Below are 19,546 nucleotides of genomic sequence, written 5' to 3'. Positions count from 1 at the left end.
ATTCTATATGAATCATAATTAGCATCGTAAAACTAATTTTCTTAACTATTTGAATTACAAATATATTATTAGTATGGTGCACATGCTGACAAGTTTCTGTGCGTGATTCGAATGCGCATAAGCTACATGTATATTTTTAATAAAAAATCTCGATTCAGATCAATGATTGCAGAACAATGATGGGAAGCACAAAAGAGAACAGTAGAGGGGAATGTCTCTGGCCGTGTACATGGCCATATACAATTGAAGGATGTCCATGTCCCTATTCATTCCCTTGTAATAATAACAAATCGATAAAGTTTCACCAAAGAGGATGGGTCTTATTGTCAAAATGTTCTTCAAAATTTACAAAACTCTTTACTTTAGCTTTTTACGATGAAAATCAATAAAAGTGGTTCATAAATTTATCCACAATAAATTATTTTGATCTTTATGGAATGATTTACTGTAGATAAATTCATGGATCACTTCTATCGATTTTCAATGTTAAATACTAAGATGAAGAGTTGTATTTATCTCATGAATTATTTTGACTAAAAAGCTAAGGGAATTTTATATGCAGACCAAGGTTTAATTAATTCGACATTACATCTAATAAATATTTTGACTGCTCAAAAAGTGTACAATATTTGTGCCATATACAATTCTTACATAGTAAATTGGTACTACAAGAGAGTCTCATCACTACCGAGCTAGTCATTTTACATCTTATTTGAATTTATAAATTAATTGTCAGTTCCAAATCGCACAAATCACCTATGTGGAACGGGGAAAAGTGAGTATGCTACTCTTATGATTAAAAAAAATTCAAACATGTTTGCAATTGGAGATGTCAAATCACTACTTTGTCTTTGAATTGTAACCTATTAATTTTCAGCAAGAACTTTTGACCATTAATACATAAGATAGGATGTGGGCAATGATCTTTGAGATTTGGAGTTTTAGACGCAACTTGAACAAAATGCATCACGAATTTGCGTTGCAATACTATTTGTCAAATTAGAGTGACTTTATCAAGAAAAAGCATCGTGAATTCGGATTGAAACATGTGGACAATTATCATTGAGATTCGGAGTTTAAACGCAACTTGAACAAAATGCATCGTGAATTTGGGTTGAAGTACTATTTGTCAAATTAGAGTGACTTTATCAACAAAATGCATCATGATTTTGGGTTGAAATACTATTTGTCAAATTAGAGTGACTATATGTAACATCTCACATCGTCCAAGGGAGTGATCCATATATGTATATTCTCATCCCTACCTAGCACGAGGCCTTTTGGGAGCTCACTGGCTTCAGGTTTCGTCAGAACTCCGAAGTTAAGCGAGAAGGGGGCTAGAGCAATCCTATGATGGGTAACCCACTCAGAAGTTGCTCGTGAGTTCCCAAAAACAAAACCGTGAGAGAATGGTAAGCCCAAAGCGGACAATATCGTGCTATGGTGGTGGAGTCGAGCCCGGGAAGTGGTCCGCCCCGGGCCGGGATGTGACAATTTGGTATCAGAGCCTAACCCTAGCCGTGGTGTGCCGATGAGGACGTCAGGCCCTTAAGGGGGGTGGATTGTAACATCCCACATCGCCCAGGGGAGTAATCCATATATGTATATTCTCATCCCTACCTAGCACGAGGCCTTTTGGGAGCTCACTGGCTTCGGGTTCCGTCGGAACTCCGAAGTTAAGCGAGAAGGGGGTTAGAGCAATCTCATCATAGGTAACCCACTAGGAAGTTGCTCGTGAGTTCCCAAAAACAAAACCGTGAGGGAATGGTAAGTCCAAAGCGGACAATATCGTGCTACGGTGATGGAGTCGGGCCCGAAAAGTGATCTGTCCCGGGCCGGGATGTGACACTATATTTTAGAAATCCTGCATACGGAAAGAACATTAACAAAGTGATATCGATGTACATTTCCTTTTGTCGTTCCCCTTTCCCCAAATAATGTACGATAGCCGTCTTTGTTAACTGAATTCAAAATTGTGTCATTTAATTAATCATGATATAATTGAGTGGTTAATCAAATCTTGGTTCATGTACTTAGTCAAGAGTTAGATGAGTAAATGATGAAATATAATCATTAAAATTGCCTATATGGAATGTACATGAATTGTATAGTTCCTCAATTATCTTGGTAATTAGTTTATTTGGAAAATCTAATCCTCCTATGCATGAATCATTTCAAACGCAATGAAAGATGCATCAACTTAATTTATAATGGTATGCTCACGCATAAAAATGACATCATTTGGTTAAACGAGTATATATAAAGGATTATATGGAGCATGGTCACACTGTCTAGAATTGATATTTTCTCACTGTAATAAGTTTAAATCTTACAGCAGTTCATTTTAATTAAAATAAAATATCGCTTGTATATATGGTTAAAAAAGAGTAATGATAGGAATACTAAATCTATAGAAAAAAATTGCAAACTAAATGACGTATCACCAATAAGAATGAGTAAGTTTATCAACGTTTAAGTCATAATCTAATCATCAACTTCCATGTCATTTAATTTTGCATTTTGTTTACAAAATTTAATCTTCATAATCTGACTCTTAAAAAAAATTATTGTTTAAAAAATCAATAGTAAACAAAGACCTAACCATTGAAACTTTCAAAATGCCATAAACTAATGTCACTTTAAAACACCTAAAGAAATATTTTAAAAAGAGTAATACATATGAGTCATGATATGAATCAAATTGTCTCTCTGGGGGTTGACTTTTATTTATTTTACAAAGACCGTGTATACTTTAAATTACTTTTACGAATAGAGGATTCAAAATTAAGTATAAATAATCATTTAGTATTACGGTATAGTAATATTTGTTTTTTATTTATAAGTTAGAAATCTTAGATTTGATTTTTGCCAAAGATAAATTCGAACCATATTATTATTAGCTTATTGTGAGATTAAGCCCACCATCTATTCCCTTAGTATAGATAATGTCTGAATAAACTTCGTAACCAATCCAGAGTACTTTGTACTTATGATCAGAAGTAATCACCCTTATAAATATCACCTTTTCAAATATTCATTTAAACATCAGTTAATCAAATGTATAAATAAACAAACAATTTGAAATACTTTTACTCATTGCGACCATATATACAATTCACTAACTAAATGATTTCATAAGTTATTAAATACTTCATAGATATAACTTTTACAAAAATTTCTATAAATTAGTTAGAAAGCAAAAAGATATAGGGTAATATTAGACAAACTAAATTTATAGATAAAATTTGTAAATTAAAAAAATGTATCACAAATACAAATCAAATGAACACATTTATTAATACTTAAATAATAATCAAATAATCAATTTTTATATCATTTAGTTTACAAAATTTTAACCATAAAACCAACGGACACGTCATACGAGCCATCCATTCACAAAATTCATCAAAAACGCTGGCACCCTCCGCGTGTCTATCTTCTTCTTCTTCCGCCCTTCCCTTTTGCTTCCCTTCCACGACAATTTCACGCCAAAATAATCCAAAAGATTATAAAAAAACATCGATGCGCAGCATTTTCATCCCCACTACGTCCCACCACGCCACAACACTCCGCCACACACACAAAACACCGCCTTTACTCTCTCTCTCTCCTCACTTTCTCTCTCTACCCACTCTGTTTTTCCATGAGGGGTTCGCATTCGATCCCTTCCTAAAAGCTCCCTCTTCCTTTCTTTCATTCTCAACTCATGGCTTGCGTGAGCGATGAGAGCTGGGTCGCCCTCCCCAAAATGCTCTCCGACCGCCTCTCTCTACCGGAAGACGACCGCCGCGACGACGACGATGACGACGACGACGACCAACCCGGGTTTTTCCGGTCCGAGTCCACCGCGTACAGGTTAGAGAAGGTTTTTCCGGTATACGCATTGGGGATTCCGAAACCCGAGTCCGACCCGGTTGGACTTGCTTCCGTTTCGGGCGACCCGATTTGGGATGCCGTCCGCGAAGAGGCCAAGTTGGAGGTATTACAAATTCTTTACAATGCAATTTCTTCACCAGAATTTTTTGTTTTTTATTTAAATGGTTGAAACGTGAAAATTAGTTTGTTTTTGGAAGCACTTTTGCTCATAAAAACAAAAGTTGAAATTCCAGTGCTTCCCCAAAAAAATGTTTTATGAATAAGCATGTCAGGTGCTTTTGCAGAAAGCATTTCTGTAGCAAGCAGGAAATCACTTGTTATTAGCGCTTAAGCTCATAAGTGCTTTCGTTGAAAACGCATTGAAATTCAAGTGCTTCCTTAAAAAGCCACTATAAGTGTTTTCTGATTGAGTGCGTTTTCTGAATGAGCATATGTTATGTGCTTTTTCAGAAAGCACTTCTATGACTCAAAACACTTGTAACTTTTTCTTCCAAACGCATCCAAAAGCGTTTTTGATTGTCTTCTGTAGAAATCGCTTTTAGCTTTCATAGAAGAAGTCCCAAACAGGAAAGATTGAAGCTTTAAGTTATTAATGAAAATCCCATCAATTTTTTTGTTTTCGTTTTTAGTTTTTTTGGTGGGTTTTTAGCGAATTTTTTTTTTTTTTTTTTTTTTTTTGGCATTTTAAACACTGCAGGCGGAAAAGGAGCCAATTTTGAGTAGCTTCTTGTATGCCAGCATCTTGGCACATGATTGCTTAGAGCAGGCGTTGGGGTTTGTTCTCGCCAACAGACTGCAAAACCCGACGCTTTTGGCAACTCAACTGATGGATATATTTTATGATGTGATGCTGCATGATAGAGATATTCAGCGATCCGTTCGCTTGGATGTGCAGGTAACCGCAAATTCGTGTTGAAAATATTACGGTTGACTTTGTATATGCTTTGATAACTTATGGAGGCTCTTTTAAATTGGAAATTTGTTTCCTCAGGCATTTAAAGACCGTGATCCGGCCTGCTTGTCGTATTGTTCGGCGCTATTGTATCTTAAGGTGTTATGCTCTTTTCCTGTTGTTAACTAATTATGTAGTCGAAGAAAACGAAAAGGAATGTTATAATCAAGTATATACTCTAATTTCGTGATCATCTTTTTCCTCCTCTACTTTTGCAGGGCTACCATTCTTTGCAAGTACATCGAGTAGCTCATTCATTGTGGAATCAAGGACGAAAAGTATTGGCCTTGGCGTTGCAAAGCCGAATTAGCGAGGTACTTTCCTTTTTTGGTATCCTTGTTGAGCATTACTAGCTGTTTAGGTTTGTGGCTTTCCGTTCTCCTTCTAATCTTAAAACCACTTTATTCTAGGTCTTTGGAGTGGACATTCACCCAGGTATATTTATTTCCGCTCTGCAATCTGTTGACATCTTGATACTAAGTTTGACAAGAACACGGAGTAATTATAGATTTAAGTAGAGAACGTGGTTTTCTTTGCTGAAAAACGGTTGTTTTCTGAGGAGTTTGAGTCGATAGGAGAGTGAAGGAGCTCTGGCTATGATGTAAAACTAACATTCTCTTTGATGGTTTTTCTAAAGCTGCAAAAATTGGAGAGGGAATACTGTTGGATCATGGTACTGGTGTGGTTATTGGCGAAACTGCTGTTGTAGGAAACAGAGTATCACTGATGCACGTATGTCAATTTCATAATTCATTTCTGTTTCAATTTATTGGTTCCTTTGTGTTGTGCTGAAAAAGCACTTGTTGATAACGAAGAACTATGTTTTCTCCTTTTATCAACAGGGTGTGAATTTGGGGGGAACTGGGAAGGGAATTGGTGATCGACATCCAAAAGTAGGTGACGGTGCACTAATTGGAGCCAGTGTAACTGTACTTGGGAATATCAAAATAGGTCGAGGAGCAATGATAGCTGCTGGTTCTCTTGTGCTGAAAGATGTCCCTCCACACAGGTAGAAATTTTTTTCAGTACAGTAATGTAACTAATGTCTCCTGAAGATGTAATATCTACTCTATTTACAATCATATGAAAGTGACATTTCTTTCTCTCGTACTCAAGCATGGTGGCGGGAATACCAGCAAAGGTCATTGGATATGTAGACGAAATAGATCCTTCGTTAACAATGAAGCATGGTATGTCATATGGTTGGGATGCAATTAATAATTGTTCACAGTCAGCTTAGTCTTGCGTTTGTTGTATACATTTTATTTAGAATTAGGATACTGAGATTAAGGCGAGAAAGTTAAGAGGGAAATCATCATGTCTCACGTGCAAAATTTCTTGTTATTAATCTGCAGATGCTACCAAAGATTTTTTCGAAAATGTAGCGTGAAGGCAGTTTGTGGTCTTCAGAGAGAAACTGACTTATTGTATCGGCCTGAAGTATACAATTTCATTAACCATGTTCACTCTTCTGCTGCCTATGCTGGTGCTGAGGTTCTTGTATGAGCGGTTTTAAGTACTGGAGATTTTAATCTAAGCGCCTGATTTTCTTCATTTTACTACCATAACAAATTGGGAGAACCAGCAGCAAGATTCTTTCGAAGTACCCATGATCCAGAAAGAATGAAACCCCTAATCGGATGAGGAGAAGTTGAAGCTAGTTGGGGATCGACCCTCGTTATTTTTCTTATTGTAGTCAAAATGTACTGCCTTAATGTATTGGATGCAACAGAAGAATAGAAATTGATAGGAGTTTCCAGTCCGTCATTTTATTTTTCCCTGTTGGCGGGTGAACAATGTGATCTTTCCATATGTACTAAATAGGTAACGTCATTTTTGCTGCTATAATCTCTTTACTTGGAATACTTTTTTTTCGACTGAGAGACTCGTCCAAAGCGGTGAGTTTGTCTGTATATTTAGCCTTCTTGTACCACTTGGGATCGTTGGATCATTTGCCAACCAGTTTTACGCCATCGGACAAGGTCTTCTTTAGCGTATCTGTCTCCTTGTTTGAGAATTTGAGCTTCTTGTTTAGTTCTTCTATCTCTGCTCTAAAGGCCGAGCATATGACTCTCTCGAGCAAGCTCTATCAGAAGATTGAAGAAGTAAAGAGGGTCAACCAAGAAGTGGAGGATTCTGAAGCTTAGTTAGCTAATAGCAACATCGCCCTAGAAGAGCTGGGCATAATTTTCACTATCATGCAAACCTATCATTATACGATAACTGCTTTAGCTAGGGATGTAAAACTCTTAAGCTAGGGTCTTTTGTAACTTCCTTTATTATGAAATGAAATGAAAGATCACTTCTTTCTTCACTTATCTATTTGTTCATTTACACTTCAATGCTTAACTGTTTTAAATATATTAAAAGGCTTCACTACTCTTCCTAGCGTTCAAACTTCATCAATATAACAATCTCTAACATCCCATAAAGTTAGGTGATACTTCTTTAAAAACTTATCATTGACTGGAATTCTTTGCAAGTTTCTCTCTAAATCTGCCAAGTAATACCCCCTCTGTCTAACACTTTGTTGATGATAAAAGGGTCTTCCCAAGTGGGACTTCACTTCCCAAAACCCCTAAATTGAACTCCTAAGGGCATAACTGTTTTCCATACTAACTCTCATTCTTTGAAGGTTTTCAATTTCACCTTTTTGTTGTAGGCTTGGGCAACAACCCTCTTTCCTTCCTGGATCTTATTTAGAGCTTCAATTTAGGCTACATCCAAATCTTCAATCCCTTTACACATGGCCTGGATGAATTCATCACTATGTAGTTCAAACTGGTTCTGAAGCCTTACATAACTTACATTGATTTCCATAAGGAGTACAACATCTTGCTCGAATGTTAATGCATAAGGGGTGGTCCCAGTTCCTACTCTCTTGAAGGTTTTGTAGGCCCAAAGAGTATCTCCCAACTTCTCATGCCATCTTTCTGGGCTATATGCCACCATTCTCTTAATGATGTTCACCAAGATCTTATTGCTAGATTATGCTTGACCATTGGATTAGGGATAATAAGGGTTAGACTGGATTATCTTTAAATTGAACTTGTCTGCAAACTCTTCTACTTCTTTTGAGATGAATGATGGCCCTCTGTCTGTAACAATTGTTTTAGACACCCTATATGTGTGTAAGATTTTAGTCTCAATGAACTTCTTCACAGCAGCTCAATTAATAGTCTTCACAGTTGACGCCTCAACCCACTTAGTAAAGTAGTCAGTTGCCACAATTATGAAGATGTGCCCTTTGCTGGAAGTTGGGTATATTTGCCTGATGAAATCCATTGCCCACCCTCTGAAAGGCCATGGCTTCACTACTGGATGCAAAGATATTGATGGTATGTGCTGGAGAGGTCTATGTCTTTGACATTCTTCACACCCTCTAGCATAAATTTTACAATCTTTTTCCATGTTGGGCTAGAAGTAGCCATATCTTCTCAACAACCACCTCATCTTTGTTTCGACTTGACGTGCCCCGTAAATGCCTTCATGCACTTCAACCAGTACCCTCATTGATTCCTCCAAACGCAAACATTTCAACAAAAGTCCATCTGGAGTCTTTCTTAGCAAGATTTTGTCCTACATAACAAACTTAGTTTCTTGCCGCCTAATCTTCTTACATGTGGGAAAAAAAGGGATCCTTCAAGTACTGAATAATAGATGTTCTCCAGTCTTCTATCTTATGCTCTTTAGTCATTACATCCAAGCTAAATCCTCTCACAAAGATAGAAGGGAGATTTCTCCTTTGTACTTCTACATTCATCTTAAACCTTCTCTCTTGAATCTACGTTTCAGAAGACATCTGTGCCATTTCATTGGCAATTAAATTTGCTTCTCTGGGGACATAATTGATTGATACTTCACTACCCCAATAGTTTAGCAACTGAGTAGCTGCCAAATATTAAACTGCCATTGTGAGATATCTGCACTGTATTCTCCATTCAATTGATTAATCACTAACTCAGAATCACCATATATTTCTACCTCGGTTACCCCCAACTCTATCAGGATTTAAGCCAATGATCTATGCCTCGTATTCTGCCCTGTTGTTGGTGGTATCTTGGTAATCCAGAAAAAATGAGTAGTAATGTTGGATTCATTTTAGATCAATAATGACAATCCCAGCTCCTGCAACATGTTGAATGCAAGACCCATCAAAATATAATTTCTAAAGAGTGATCCATAGGCTAGTTATTCTTTTCACTTCTTGTTGGATCATTTCCTCCTTACCCGAATAAGCTTTATTAGGTGGAATCCAAGGGCTGGCTACTTCTAGAGTTCCTGGGATGTTGACAAGTTCCTCTTTGGAGTCTTGGTGCTCAGACATGAAGTCTGCAATTGCTTGTCCCTTTATTGCCTTCTGAGGTACATACTGAAAACTGAACTCTGATAGTGCTAGAATCCATTTCCCAATTCTCCCAATTAGCATTGGCTTAGACAGCATGTACTTGATTACATCAATTTTGGCAATTATACGGATATGGTAAGGCAACATATAATGCCTTAATTTGTAGGCAATGAAGTATAAAGCTAAACATATCTTCTCAACTGGGGTATATCTTGTTTCTACCTCAGTAAGGATCCTACTGAGGCAATATATTGCTTGCTCATTCCCACCTTCATTGTTTTGTGCCGATAAACTCCTTATTGACTTCTCAGATGTAGAAATGTAAAGTTTCAAAGGTTTCCCCCTCTGGGGAGGCATGAACACTGGTGGAAAGGCTAGACAAGCTTTTACTCTGTCAAAAGCTTCTTGGTGTTGAGGGCCCCACTCGAGCTTATCTTGATTCTTCAATCTTAATAAAGAAGTCAACGGTTGGATCTTGCCCGCCAGATTAGCAATGAATCTTCTTAAAAATTTGATCTTCCCTAACAACCTCTGCAATTGCACTTTGTTGGTAGAGGAAAGTGATTCCATTATAGCCCGAGCTTTGTTTTTATTTATTTCCACACCTCTTTGAATGACCAAGAACCCTAGAAAGTGGCCTGATCTGACTCCAAAGGCACACTTCATAGGATGCATCTTTAACTTATGGGTCCTCATTCTTAATAAGGCTTATCTGAGGTCTTCTAGGTGTTAATCTTCAATTTTAGACTTGACCACAATGTCATCAATGTATACCTCCATGCTATACCCGATTAAATCATGAAAAATAACATTCATTGCCCTTTGGTAAGTAGCACCAACATTTTTCAGCCCTAATGGCATAACCACGTATTCATATGTTCCTATATGTCCTGGGCATCTAAATGTTGTCTTATGGATATCTTCTTTAGCCATTTTTATTTGATTATATCTAGTATTCTCATCCATAAAAGATATAACTTTGTGTTTTGCAACTACATCGATGGATAGATCAGCCATGGGCATGGGGTATTCATCTTTGGGAATTGCCTCATTAATGTTTCTATAGTCAACACAACATTGAATGACATTAGTTACATCTTTTAAAATAGGTACAATATTGGCTAACTACTTCATATACGTTGCAGGCCTAATAAATCATGTCTTTACTAGCCTTTCAATATCTTCTTTGACTTTCTTTTCTATTTCCTTCGACATTCTTCTTGGTGCTTGTTTCATAGGTCTGTATCCCTCTTTGATAGGCATTCTGTGCTCCACTAAACTGGGGTCCAATCCAGGCATCTCTGTGTAATGCCATGCAAAACAGTCTTTGAATTCATGCCAAAGGTCAACTATCTTTGCTCGATCTCCAGCCTCCAACAAGCCACTGAGTTGTATTGGCCTTGGGTCTCTTCAGTCCCTAAATTAGTAGTTTCCAAGGGGTCTTGTACTTCTGGTGCTAGTTTATTAGGCTTTGTGCATAAAATTTTTATTGACTTCAGGGCCCTGGGCTCATCATCTGGCCAATCTAAGTCATATATACATTCTACCATGTGAATGGCTGTTTCCACTTCTTCTCCCAAAATCTATTTTCCTTCTCTGTTTTTGGTGCCCGAAGTTCATTCTCCTGACTTTACCATTTCTTTGGCTGAGTTTTCTTTAATCTCTCTTATTTCTCTCCCATACTTCAACAACCTTTTGATTAAGGACCTGACTGCAGCTACTTGGTCATTCCTTTTTTGGTCGGTCATCATTGGTGTTGATGGGTAGGGACAATGTAAAGCTTGTCCCATTCCTTATTGGTGAGAGAAAACCCTTACTCTAGGAGCTTCTGGGTTGTCACCTTGGTAGGGTGGCCGTTTTTATCAACACCTAAACATTGTAAGATCCCAACACTAGGATCGTAGAAATTTGCTTCTGTAGTGTTGGTTGTGGGGAGAAATGGCCGTGATTCGGCCTCTGCTACCTCCTAAAATCATAGCTTCTCAGTTCTGGTTTTATAATAAAAAACAACTAGTTAGTGCAAAGTAGATGGCACATACAAACTCTGGTGGATCTAATCTCTTCCCAGCAATGCCCCATAGGTAGAGCTGTTGTCCACCATAGAAAATGTGAACATGATTTTCTTAGATCCCAAGTCTACCTCCAAAGGTATCTTATAGGTTTTGGTGATGGCCCCAAAAAAATAGACACTGTGAGATAAGTAAGAGCACATTGACTGATGCCCCCATCTATCAACACCCTCTTGAAAATGACTCTCTCCAAATAAGTTGTCACATGTATGGGCTTTAAATGGTTTGCTAAGGCTAAACTTGGCTTGCTGAACACCATCTTGTCAGAATAAACCATCTTGGGCTCTTTTTGTGTGAGATTGGGCAAATGTGCCAAGTTTGATCCTTTTTTTCCAACTTCCTCAATATTCATAAGTGCCGTAATTGGTTCTGGTGCCAAATAGTCACCCTCCATTGCTGTTGGTTGATCTGGTTATGAGTAGAACATGGCTGATAAGATATAGGTCATATTCATATGGAAGTTGCTTGGTCCAGGTATTTCTTCTTTCTTTTTTCCAATCTGATACACAAATTAATCCATCCATGTGGGCATCTTAGGTTAGCATCAACTCGGGCACTTCTTTTTCTTCTTTTATACTGAAGTTATGCAACTGCCTTGGAATTTCACAGGGAGCATCTTTTAGTAAAGGTGGAGGTATCCCCCTATCAGGGGAAATGGTTCCAAAACAGATGGGCTTTGGATTCCAACCTGGTGTAGGTACCATCACCATATTCTCTTGAGCTCTTCTCAAGACCCTGTACTTCCCTGTATGGGGGTTTTAAGGTACATGATCTCCCTCACCTTCAGTTTTACTGTTAGTTATCTTTATTTCTTTCTTACTCTTCCATTAGAATTGTCTTCTTCTTCCTTGGGTGACCTTTTCGAACTTAACATTTTCAGAGGCTTTTGAAATGGTAGGGATTTTTAATAAGTTCATATAAACCTTGTGTTGTTTTTGAACCCTCATTATCATGGATGCCCCCATCTTTCTAACTGGGGGAACTGGGCTCATGGTTCTCTATCGTCATCCTTGTCTCATGTTACTGTGATAATTTGGCTAGGGAGGTTTCACATCCACCCACCTTGACAATTTTGCTTCTTTGTCTTCTGCTTCTTCAGGAGCTTCATAATTTCTGAACACCTCAGATAAACCCTTGGGCTTTGAATCTCCTCCCTATCTCTAGAACACATTCTTGGTGGTTTCTTTCTCAGCATCCCGACTAATACTTCTACGGGCATCTCGTTCCTCTATCTTTCTTTTTATGACCAACTCTTGATCAATAATGGCTCCCGATACTGGCACCTTGAGTTCACATTCACATTGACATTTACTGATAAAACCACTCATTTGACCACAGCTACTTGGGGTCTGTCATGCAACATTTTAACACCTTCTGATAACCTTACAGCTTGCCTTCTTTCTCCCCTCTTATCCCAGATATCCTTTCTTTTTCCCTTTTCAACCCAATTAATGTTGATCATATTGATTGGGGCTTCAGGGAATAGATCTGTGTCAATCATCATATTGTCTTGAGGTTTCTCTAATAACAGTTTTCCTTTGACTATGAAGTATTGGATCCAATCTCTGAACTGCACACAATTAGCTATAGAGTGATTAAAGATATAGTGAACCTTGCAGTATTTCTTTCCTCTAAGCTCTTCAGGTCTGGGCATCTTCTTGGTGCTGTCGGGTAAGATTACTCTAGCCCTCACTAGTTTTTCATAGATGTATGCTGCCTTGGTCAGATCAAAGCAATACGCCTGGTATTTCGAGGGCTTCATAGGCACAAAACCTTTATCATTTATTACAAGCTCTTGGTCTTTGATAGGCTGGACCAATCTCTTCACCATTAAGGGTTTGAAAGGAGTAGTCATCTCTGCTGCACATAGCTCAATCCCTTCTCCTAGACTGTTATCATTTTCTTCTGGCTCTAAGCCTTCAAACTCTAACTAGTGTATTGAGGCTTTGCTCTTATAAAAATAAGGCACTTTAGATGCGTGATTCACTTGTTGTTCCTCTATTAGCAACTTCTTATACTTAGTGGCTGCAATCACCAATTCTTGAAGCTCATTAAACTGCACATCATAAAACTTTTTTCTTAAAGGTAGCTTAAGAGCCTTCTAGACAATGGCTATGAGTTGAGTATGATTGATTAAGAACTGACATATCATCCTGGTTTTTCTAAACCGCATCATGAAATGCTCTGTAGACTCATGCTCATATTGCTTTTACCTCTACCAGATCATTGATGGTTATTTCTGGCTCCACTCTATAAAACGGCTGATAGAAGGCCATCTTCATCTACCCTCAGTTGGCAATAGAAATAAGGGGTAAAAAGAATACCATTAGGAGGCTAAACTTATTAATGAGTTTCCAAACAGTCTCAACTTGTAGTTAGGGTTATCCTTGAACGCCACACAATAATTTGAGAACTTGAAAATGTGATTTCTAAAAGACACATTACAGTCTACTCCACTTAAAGTTGGGAATGTGGGCATCTTGAAGTTGAAAGGGAAATGATTATGCTCATCAATGTACTCAGAATAGGGTTTCTGGTATGTTATCCTAAACATCGGGTGAGTCTGTGGCTGAGTATTCTAGACCACCATCCTTCTTAGTTCTGCTAACTTATTCCTGAGTTGCTTGTTAGCCATGTTATTATGTGGGGTATAAGAAGTCCCTCACTTCGGGCTACAGTCAATGCTCGAGAAAGCTTCCCTCTGTGGTTCTGGCTGCCTCCACCTAACTTATCATCATTTGTTAGCTAACGGTGGTGGCCTATAAGGGAGATGCTTGCCCGCAACTATGGATGAGCCATTTTTACTTGTTTCTCCCACCATATTAGTAGTATCAGCTTTCATTCCTTCTGGCCCGACCCACCCCCTACTATCTAGTGGAAGTAACAGAGGGTTAGGCAAACTTGTCTCTTGAAACTCTTCTTCTTCTGGCCCTACTAGTTCCAGCCTCTTCTTTCTTTTTCAATTTGTCATTCTTTTCTTCGAGTAAGGGGAACAAAGGAATCACCGGTCTATTATCTGCGCTTGTTTTCCTGATTGTTTCCCTGGTATAGCCATCCCTTAGTGTAGAGTATTCTAACTCTAACTTTCTCTGTAAAGTTCCTATTAAGGAACATAGTCTGCTAACCTCTCATCTGGTCTTCAAAGAGATTTTCTCCATACTTTTTAGTACTTGCACCATAATGGCTTGCAAGTCTTCATTAGTAACTTTTGCACCTGACTTCTCAAATGAAGTCGGGCTCTCTAGAATCATAAGGCCTCACAGTGAGAGGAAGTCTTTTGGGTGATCTGCCATACTAGCTTTTGTTACACAATGAGGTTGCCCAAACTCTACTTTCCACCTGAATGTTCGTTCCTTCATTCTTCTTGGCATACAAATCTATCAATGTGTCCCACCGAACGTGCCAAAACTATATGCGAGTTGAATTCTGGATTTGGTCATTCGCACAGCTCCCCAGGGCTCTAGCTCTTTCTTGCCTGTCAGGCAAGATCTTGCTGCTTGGTATGCTGCAATACGAGTTTATTGTTAGTTTGAAAGGTGTCTTTATGGGGCCTTTGGTTTAGGCTTTAAGGCTCACAATCAAAACTAATAAGGATCTAAGTGTGTCACTATTATCTTTGTATGACAGATTGTTGAATATGTGTGAATTTGGTTGGTTACTTGCGCCATAAGTTATTTAGACTTCTTGCTTATCAAAGGATTGTCACATGTGGGTTAAGTATGCATAAGGTTCTTTTCTTGCCTTGTAAACAAGGACTTTTAATTAATAATTTTGTATGTCCAAAATGAAGGGGGTTTAGGGCCCTTCCAACCATTTCATTGATCAAAGTTTGCTTTAGTGAAAACGGGTTCATTAACTTATCCAAATTTGATGGCAGATGAGACTTTTGAATGGAAAATAGTTGAAAATGATTTAAAAACATGAAGGGAAATGCATTAGACAACAAATCTATTATATGTAGGTACAAACAAAAAAGACTCGAGCAAGATTTAACCTTGTCAGGCAAGGTTCAACTTCTTGCAACCACTTCTCTTTATGCTTACATAGGTTTGTATACTTTCGGGGATGAAAAGTAAAAAGTTTTTAATAGTGGGAATCGATACTATGACACTAAGTGAAGGTAGCGGAGCTTCTAATCTCGACAAAAGATAACTTTCTGTAAGGGAACTACAACTAAAAAGGATAAGATCTGGACAAAGTTCATCTTGTTGGTTTCTTGCTTGTTTGAGATCAAAGTGGGATGTCTTTTGATTGATTGGTTGAGTGTTCTTGTCTCTAGTGTCCCTTTTTGCTTTTATAGACAATTTGGCTTAACTGTCTAAGTTTTGCCTTTAGCTGATAGCTTTTGGAAGGCAGTGAGTCATCACTTATTTACTCATCCATGCTCCTAAAAAGTGTTTTTTGGCTAGTGGTGAGGTGCCCTATGTTGCCCATCACTTCAAACATAAGCATGTAGTCTATGCCTTTGCTGAAATAACTTCTAATTCTTCTCGGCCCTATTGACTTGTTCGAGCCCAATCTTTCATTTGCTTTTGCATCTTTAGGCCTTCATTATCACAAAGCCCAATGTCAAATATAAACACAAACAAGTATGACATGAATGATTTAAAATTTGAGAAATTGGATGGTGAAATTATGAAACATGCCAGACAATACAAACCAATGGATACAACATAAACAAAAAAACTTAACCCCAACACCCTGAAGGTTGCCATCCCAATGGGCTTTTGCCATAGCTGTTGCGGGCATAAGTTATAACTTTATATAAGTCACACACACAAAATATTAAACAAATACAAAATAAAGCATGCACACCCTATTTTAAACGACACCAATGACATTCCTTTGCCTTTGATTACACACCCTAAGACCAACTCCAACCCTTAGAGTAAGTCCTAAATTTTCCTTTCTATTCCCCCTATTTTTCTCCAACCCTTGTTCTAAAATTGGGTTAAGTGTTAGAACCTAAAAAAAGCTCAAATTCCCCCCAAGATTTAGCCCAAGATTAGTGGTGGATCTCATATGTGAGAGTGGAACAAGGAGACTAAATTGGACTTGCCAGCCCTGACACACACCACGGGTAGCACGCACTAGGTAGGCTAACAATTCTGGCCCACCCACGTGGTGTTGTCTCCCCACTTGTTTGCTGGGATTATGAGCCTAACGGCTCTTTTCTAATCTTAAGGCCACAATTGCATGGGTCGTTGGTTAATCCTATAGTCCACTTTCAAACCTTTTTTTAAAGTTTTATATTTATACATTTATTAAATTTAGCAGTTGAAATCGAATATAATCAAATCTAACGGTTAAAAAAAAAAAAAAAAAAAAAATCTAGCGATCCAAATTTAAATTCAACGGCTGAAATAATTAAAAAAAATTATTTAACTCAAAAAATTCACCCAAAAACTCTATAAATACGTATATATTTGTTCAAACATTTTTAGGTTATTGGAATTTAAATATTTTTAGGTTAAAATGTTCATAAAATTAATTTAAGATAGTCTACATAATTTTTATTTTTTAAAGTTATTTTTTTTTTTTTAACAAAAAAAACCTAAATTCATTCTTTAATAATTTGGGACTAAAATTTTAGGCCAAAAAAGTTGGAGCAGAAAAGCTATTTCTGGGTCAAAACCTAAATTTGCTGGGCTAAAAATTTTAGGTTTTACTCTAAGAGTTGGAGATGGTCTAAACAAATCAAACAGACAAAGTCTACAAGTTTTAGAAAGGGCCTAACCAAATCAAATACACAAAATAACAATTAAACAAATTGATACACTTCACACATGTTTTTTTAATACTTGTGGTGCGGTTCGGTTTTGGAGCAGATTTCAAAAGCCAAAATCGAAACCAAACCGTTTCCCTACATTGCGGTTCAGTTTCAAATCGAAACCGTTTCAAAACTGCTAAATCAAACCGTTCGGTGTGGTTCGATTTGGTTCATGTTTTGATTTCGATTTTCGGTTCCAAGTGCCCACCCCTAGGAATTTGATTCCACTCAAGATTTTATCTTTTATTCGAAATGGGTTTTTCTTTTTAAAGTTTTGAATGGTGGGTTTCAAAAATTTGAATTTGGACTTCAGTGTGGTGGGGTTGAGCTTTGATTTCGTGGTGTTGAATCTGACAAAGCACTCCTCCTATCTTATTTACAACGCTACATGTTGGAACTTGAAGTATGCTAAGCCATTTATTTGATGTAATAACTTTTAGAATACTTATCATGTTAAACTCTTATTTGTTTAATGAGAGGGAAAACTTATTGTTATTTACTATGTATTGTACATGTGTTTAGTTAAGAACAGAATTAAAGAAATGTATTCAACCTAAGAGAAAAGTGCTTGAAATAAGTTAAATCAATGAGACCTTTCTCTTATGTTCATTCCTAAAACATTCATAGACATATTATTGTCAATTGGGCATTGACAATCCGTTGAGGTTATTATCTGTTATATTAACTCAAGCGGGAGTATGACTAGTCTTAAGTTATTAAGTGTTAGACTCTAAGACAACACATATGGTGCTCAAAAGGTAATTGAGTACACTAAACAACGATCAACCAAGACTTCAAACACATATGTCATGTAAGAAGTCATAGTTGCAATAATACAATGTTGTCATTTGACCTGAGACGTCACAGTTGTCTAGTGGTTAGGCCTTGCATCTTTGAATGTGTTAATGGCATTCCATTGATGGTATTGTTGGGATTAAGCTACTGAGTCATATAAACAAGAGATCTCTAACCTTTTATGATGGATAAAGAGTACATTGAGATATGACTTTTTTTTTTTTTTTTTTTTTTTTTTTTAAATTTGATTTTGGCTCGATTCATTGTTTTCTAGCACACCCCTATGTGTGGCCATGCGGCTATTCACATAAGGATCCTTGTACAAAGTCTTCTGACTTTTCTACTACCTACCTTTATATGGACCACGAATCTATGGTCTTTTCCTCTTCTCTTTTTGTCCAAGACGTATTGAGAGCCATGTTTTCTAAAGAACAATACATTTTTAGTCACCATTGGTACTAATGGTATCACACTAGGGGAACTAACTACTCTCATTGAGTGGAAAAGACCATACAAGATAGTAAGTTAGTATATTTATCTACACCCACCACACACCTTAACATAAATTCATGTGAACATCGATTTTGTTGCACCCAAAGATGTTATGAGTACGTGAAAGAAATGTCTCACGTCAGAAAATTAAGAAACTATTTAGAGGCCATAGGGTTTTGAGAAACTCCTCCTATGACTGACCGGATACAACTTTATTTTGTTTATTGTATCATAGTTGCCACATGTGATTGTTGCTCCACCTCACTAAATGTTTTTTTTATTTTTTATTTTTTATTTTTTATTTTTTATTTTTATCAAAGGTTTACTTTATTTATAACACAACATATTACATAAGAAAAGGTCCAAATACAATAAACACACAGACAAAAGATGGACCTCCATAGTAACCCAACGGCCCGAAATATAGTTTTGAGCCCTAAACAGAAAAAACACCAAAGCAAACCCTAGCAGCTTTCTACGTTCGCTGATAACTCGCTTGCCGAATGAACATCCCCTGTACCCATTTGAAATCAAAATAACCAGAGCCCCAAATCTGGATGAAAAATGAGCCACAGTAGGACCCCAAAATAGAGCCCCAAACTCCTCCACAGATCACCACACAGTAGCCGCCAGGAAGCCAGCGGGAAAAAACCCACTAGCAACAGTGCCAACAAAGGCAAACCAAAGAAAGGAGGTGGTGTAAACACCCAAGCCAAAACTCTACTCACCTTCCAGGAGAAGCGTGATAAATTGCATTGAAAAAAAGTGGGAGCCGATCCATATTGTGGAGCTGATCTGGATTAGGAACGTGAGGGGGGGAGAAAGAGGGGGAAAAGGTGGAAAGAAGGTGAAAGGAAACAAGGGGGAAAAGTGGAAGAAAGGAAGAAATGAGAGAAGTTAGAAAATGGACTGAAGTCAAAGAAAGCAAATGCACAGGGGGTTTTGCCATTGGGCTAGGGAAAACTGAAGATGAATGAGAAGAAGAGAAAAGGAAATAAGAGAAAGAAGAAGAGAATGACTGTCACCAACCCTAACCATAGCTAGGGTCGACGGCTGCGAAAAGAAAAAAGCGAAGGACACTCACACACCAATGAGAAAAGCTCTTAAAAGGAGAGAAAATCTCTCAAAAGGAGGGATTTTTTTTTTTTGTTTTTTTTTTTTTTGAGAGACACAAGGAGGAGAACTTAAATTTTTATTTTGTGCGTCACCACATGTGAAATTGGCAATGTTTAGAACATAAACAA

At 37.5% G+C, this 19,546-nt stretch overlaps 1 protein-coding gene across 1 annotated transcript; it reads left to right on the top strand.

The window, feature by feature from the left end:
* Nucleotides 1-3,444: 3,444 nt before the first annotated feature.
* LOC103929607 (serine acetyltransferase 2) lies at nucleotides 3,445-6,747 on the top strand. The gene is made up of 9 exons (XM_009338825.3): nucleotides 3,445-3,979; nucleotides 4,574-4,771; nucleotides 4,868-4,927; nucleotides 5,047-5,142; nucleotides 5,239-5,263; nucleotides 5,466-5,560; nucleotides 5,671-5,837; nucleotides 5,945-6,018; nucleotides 6,184-6,747. The coding sequence occupies exons 1-9, from the start codon at nucleotides 3,707-3,709 to the stop codon at nucleotides 6,216-6,218; spliced, it is 1,023 nt and encodes a 340-aa protein (XP_009337100.2). The 5' UTR covers nucleotides 3,445-3,706; the 3' UTR covers nucleotides 6,219-6,747.
* Nucleotides 6,748-19,546: the final 12,799 nt, after the last annotated feature.

The sequence above is a fragment of a genome, unplaced genomic scaffold, assembly GCF_019419815.1.
Source record: "Pyrus x bretschneideri cultivar Hongxiangsu unplaced genomic scaffold, Pyrus_bretschneideri_v1 Contig1, whole genome shotgun sequence".
In the NCBI taxonomy this organism is placed as follows: Eukaryota; Viridiplantae; Streptophyta; class Magnoliopsida; order Rosales; family Rosaceae; genus Pyrus; species Pyrus x bretschneideri.
Note: the sequence above shows the minus strand (reverse complement) of the source record. Positions and strands in the feature narration are given on the sequence as shown.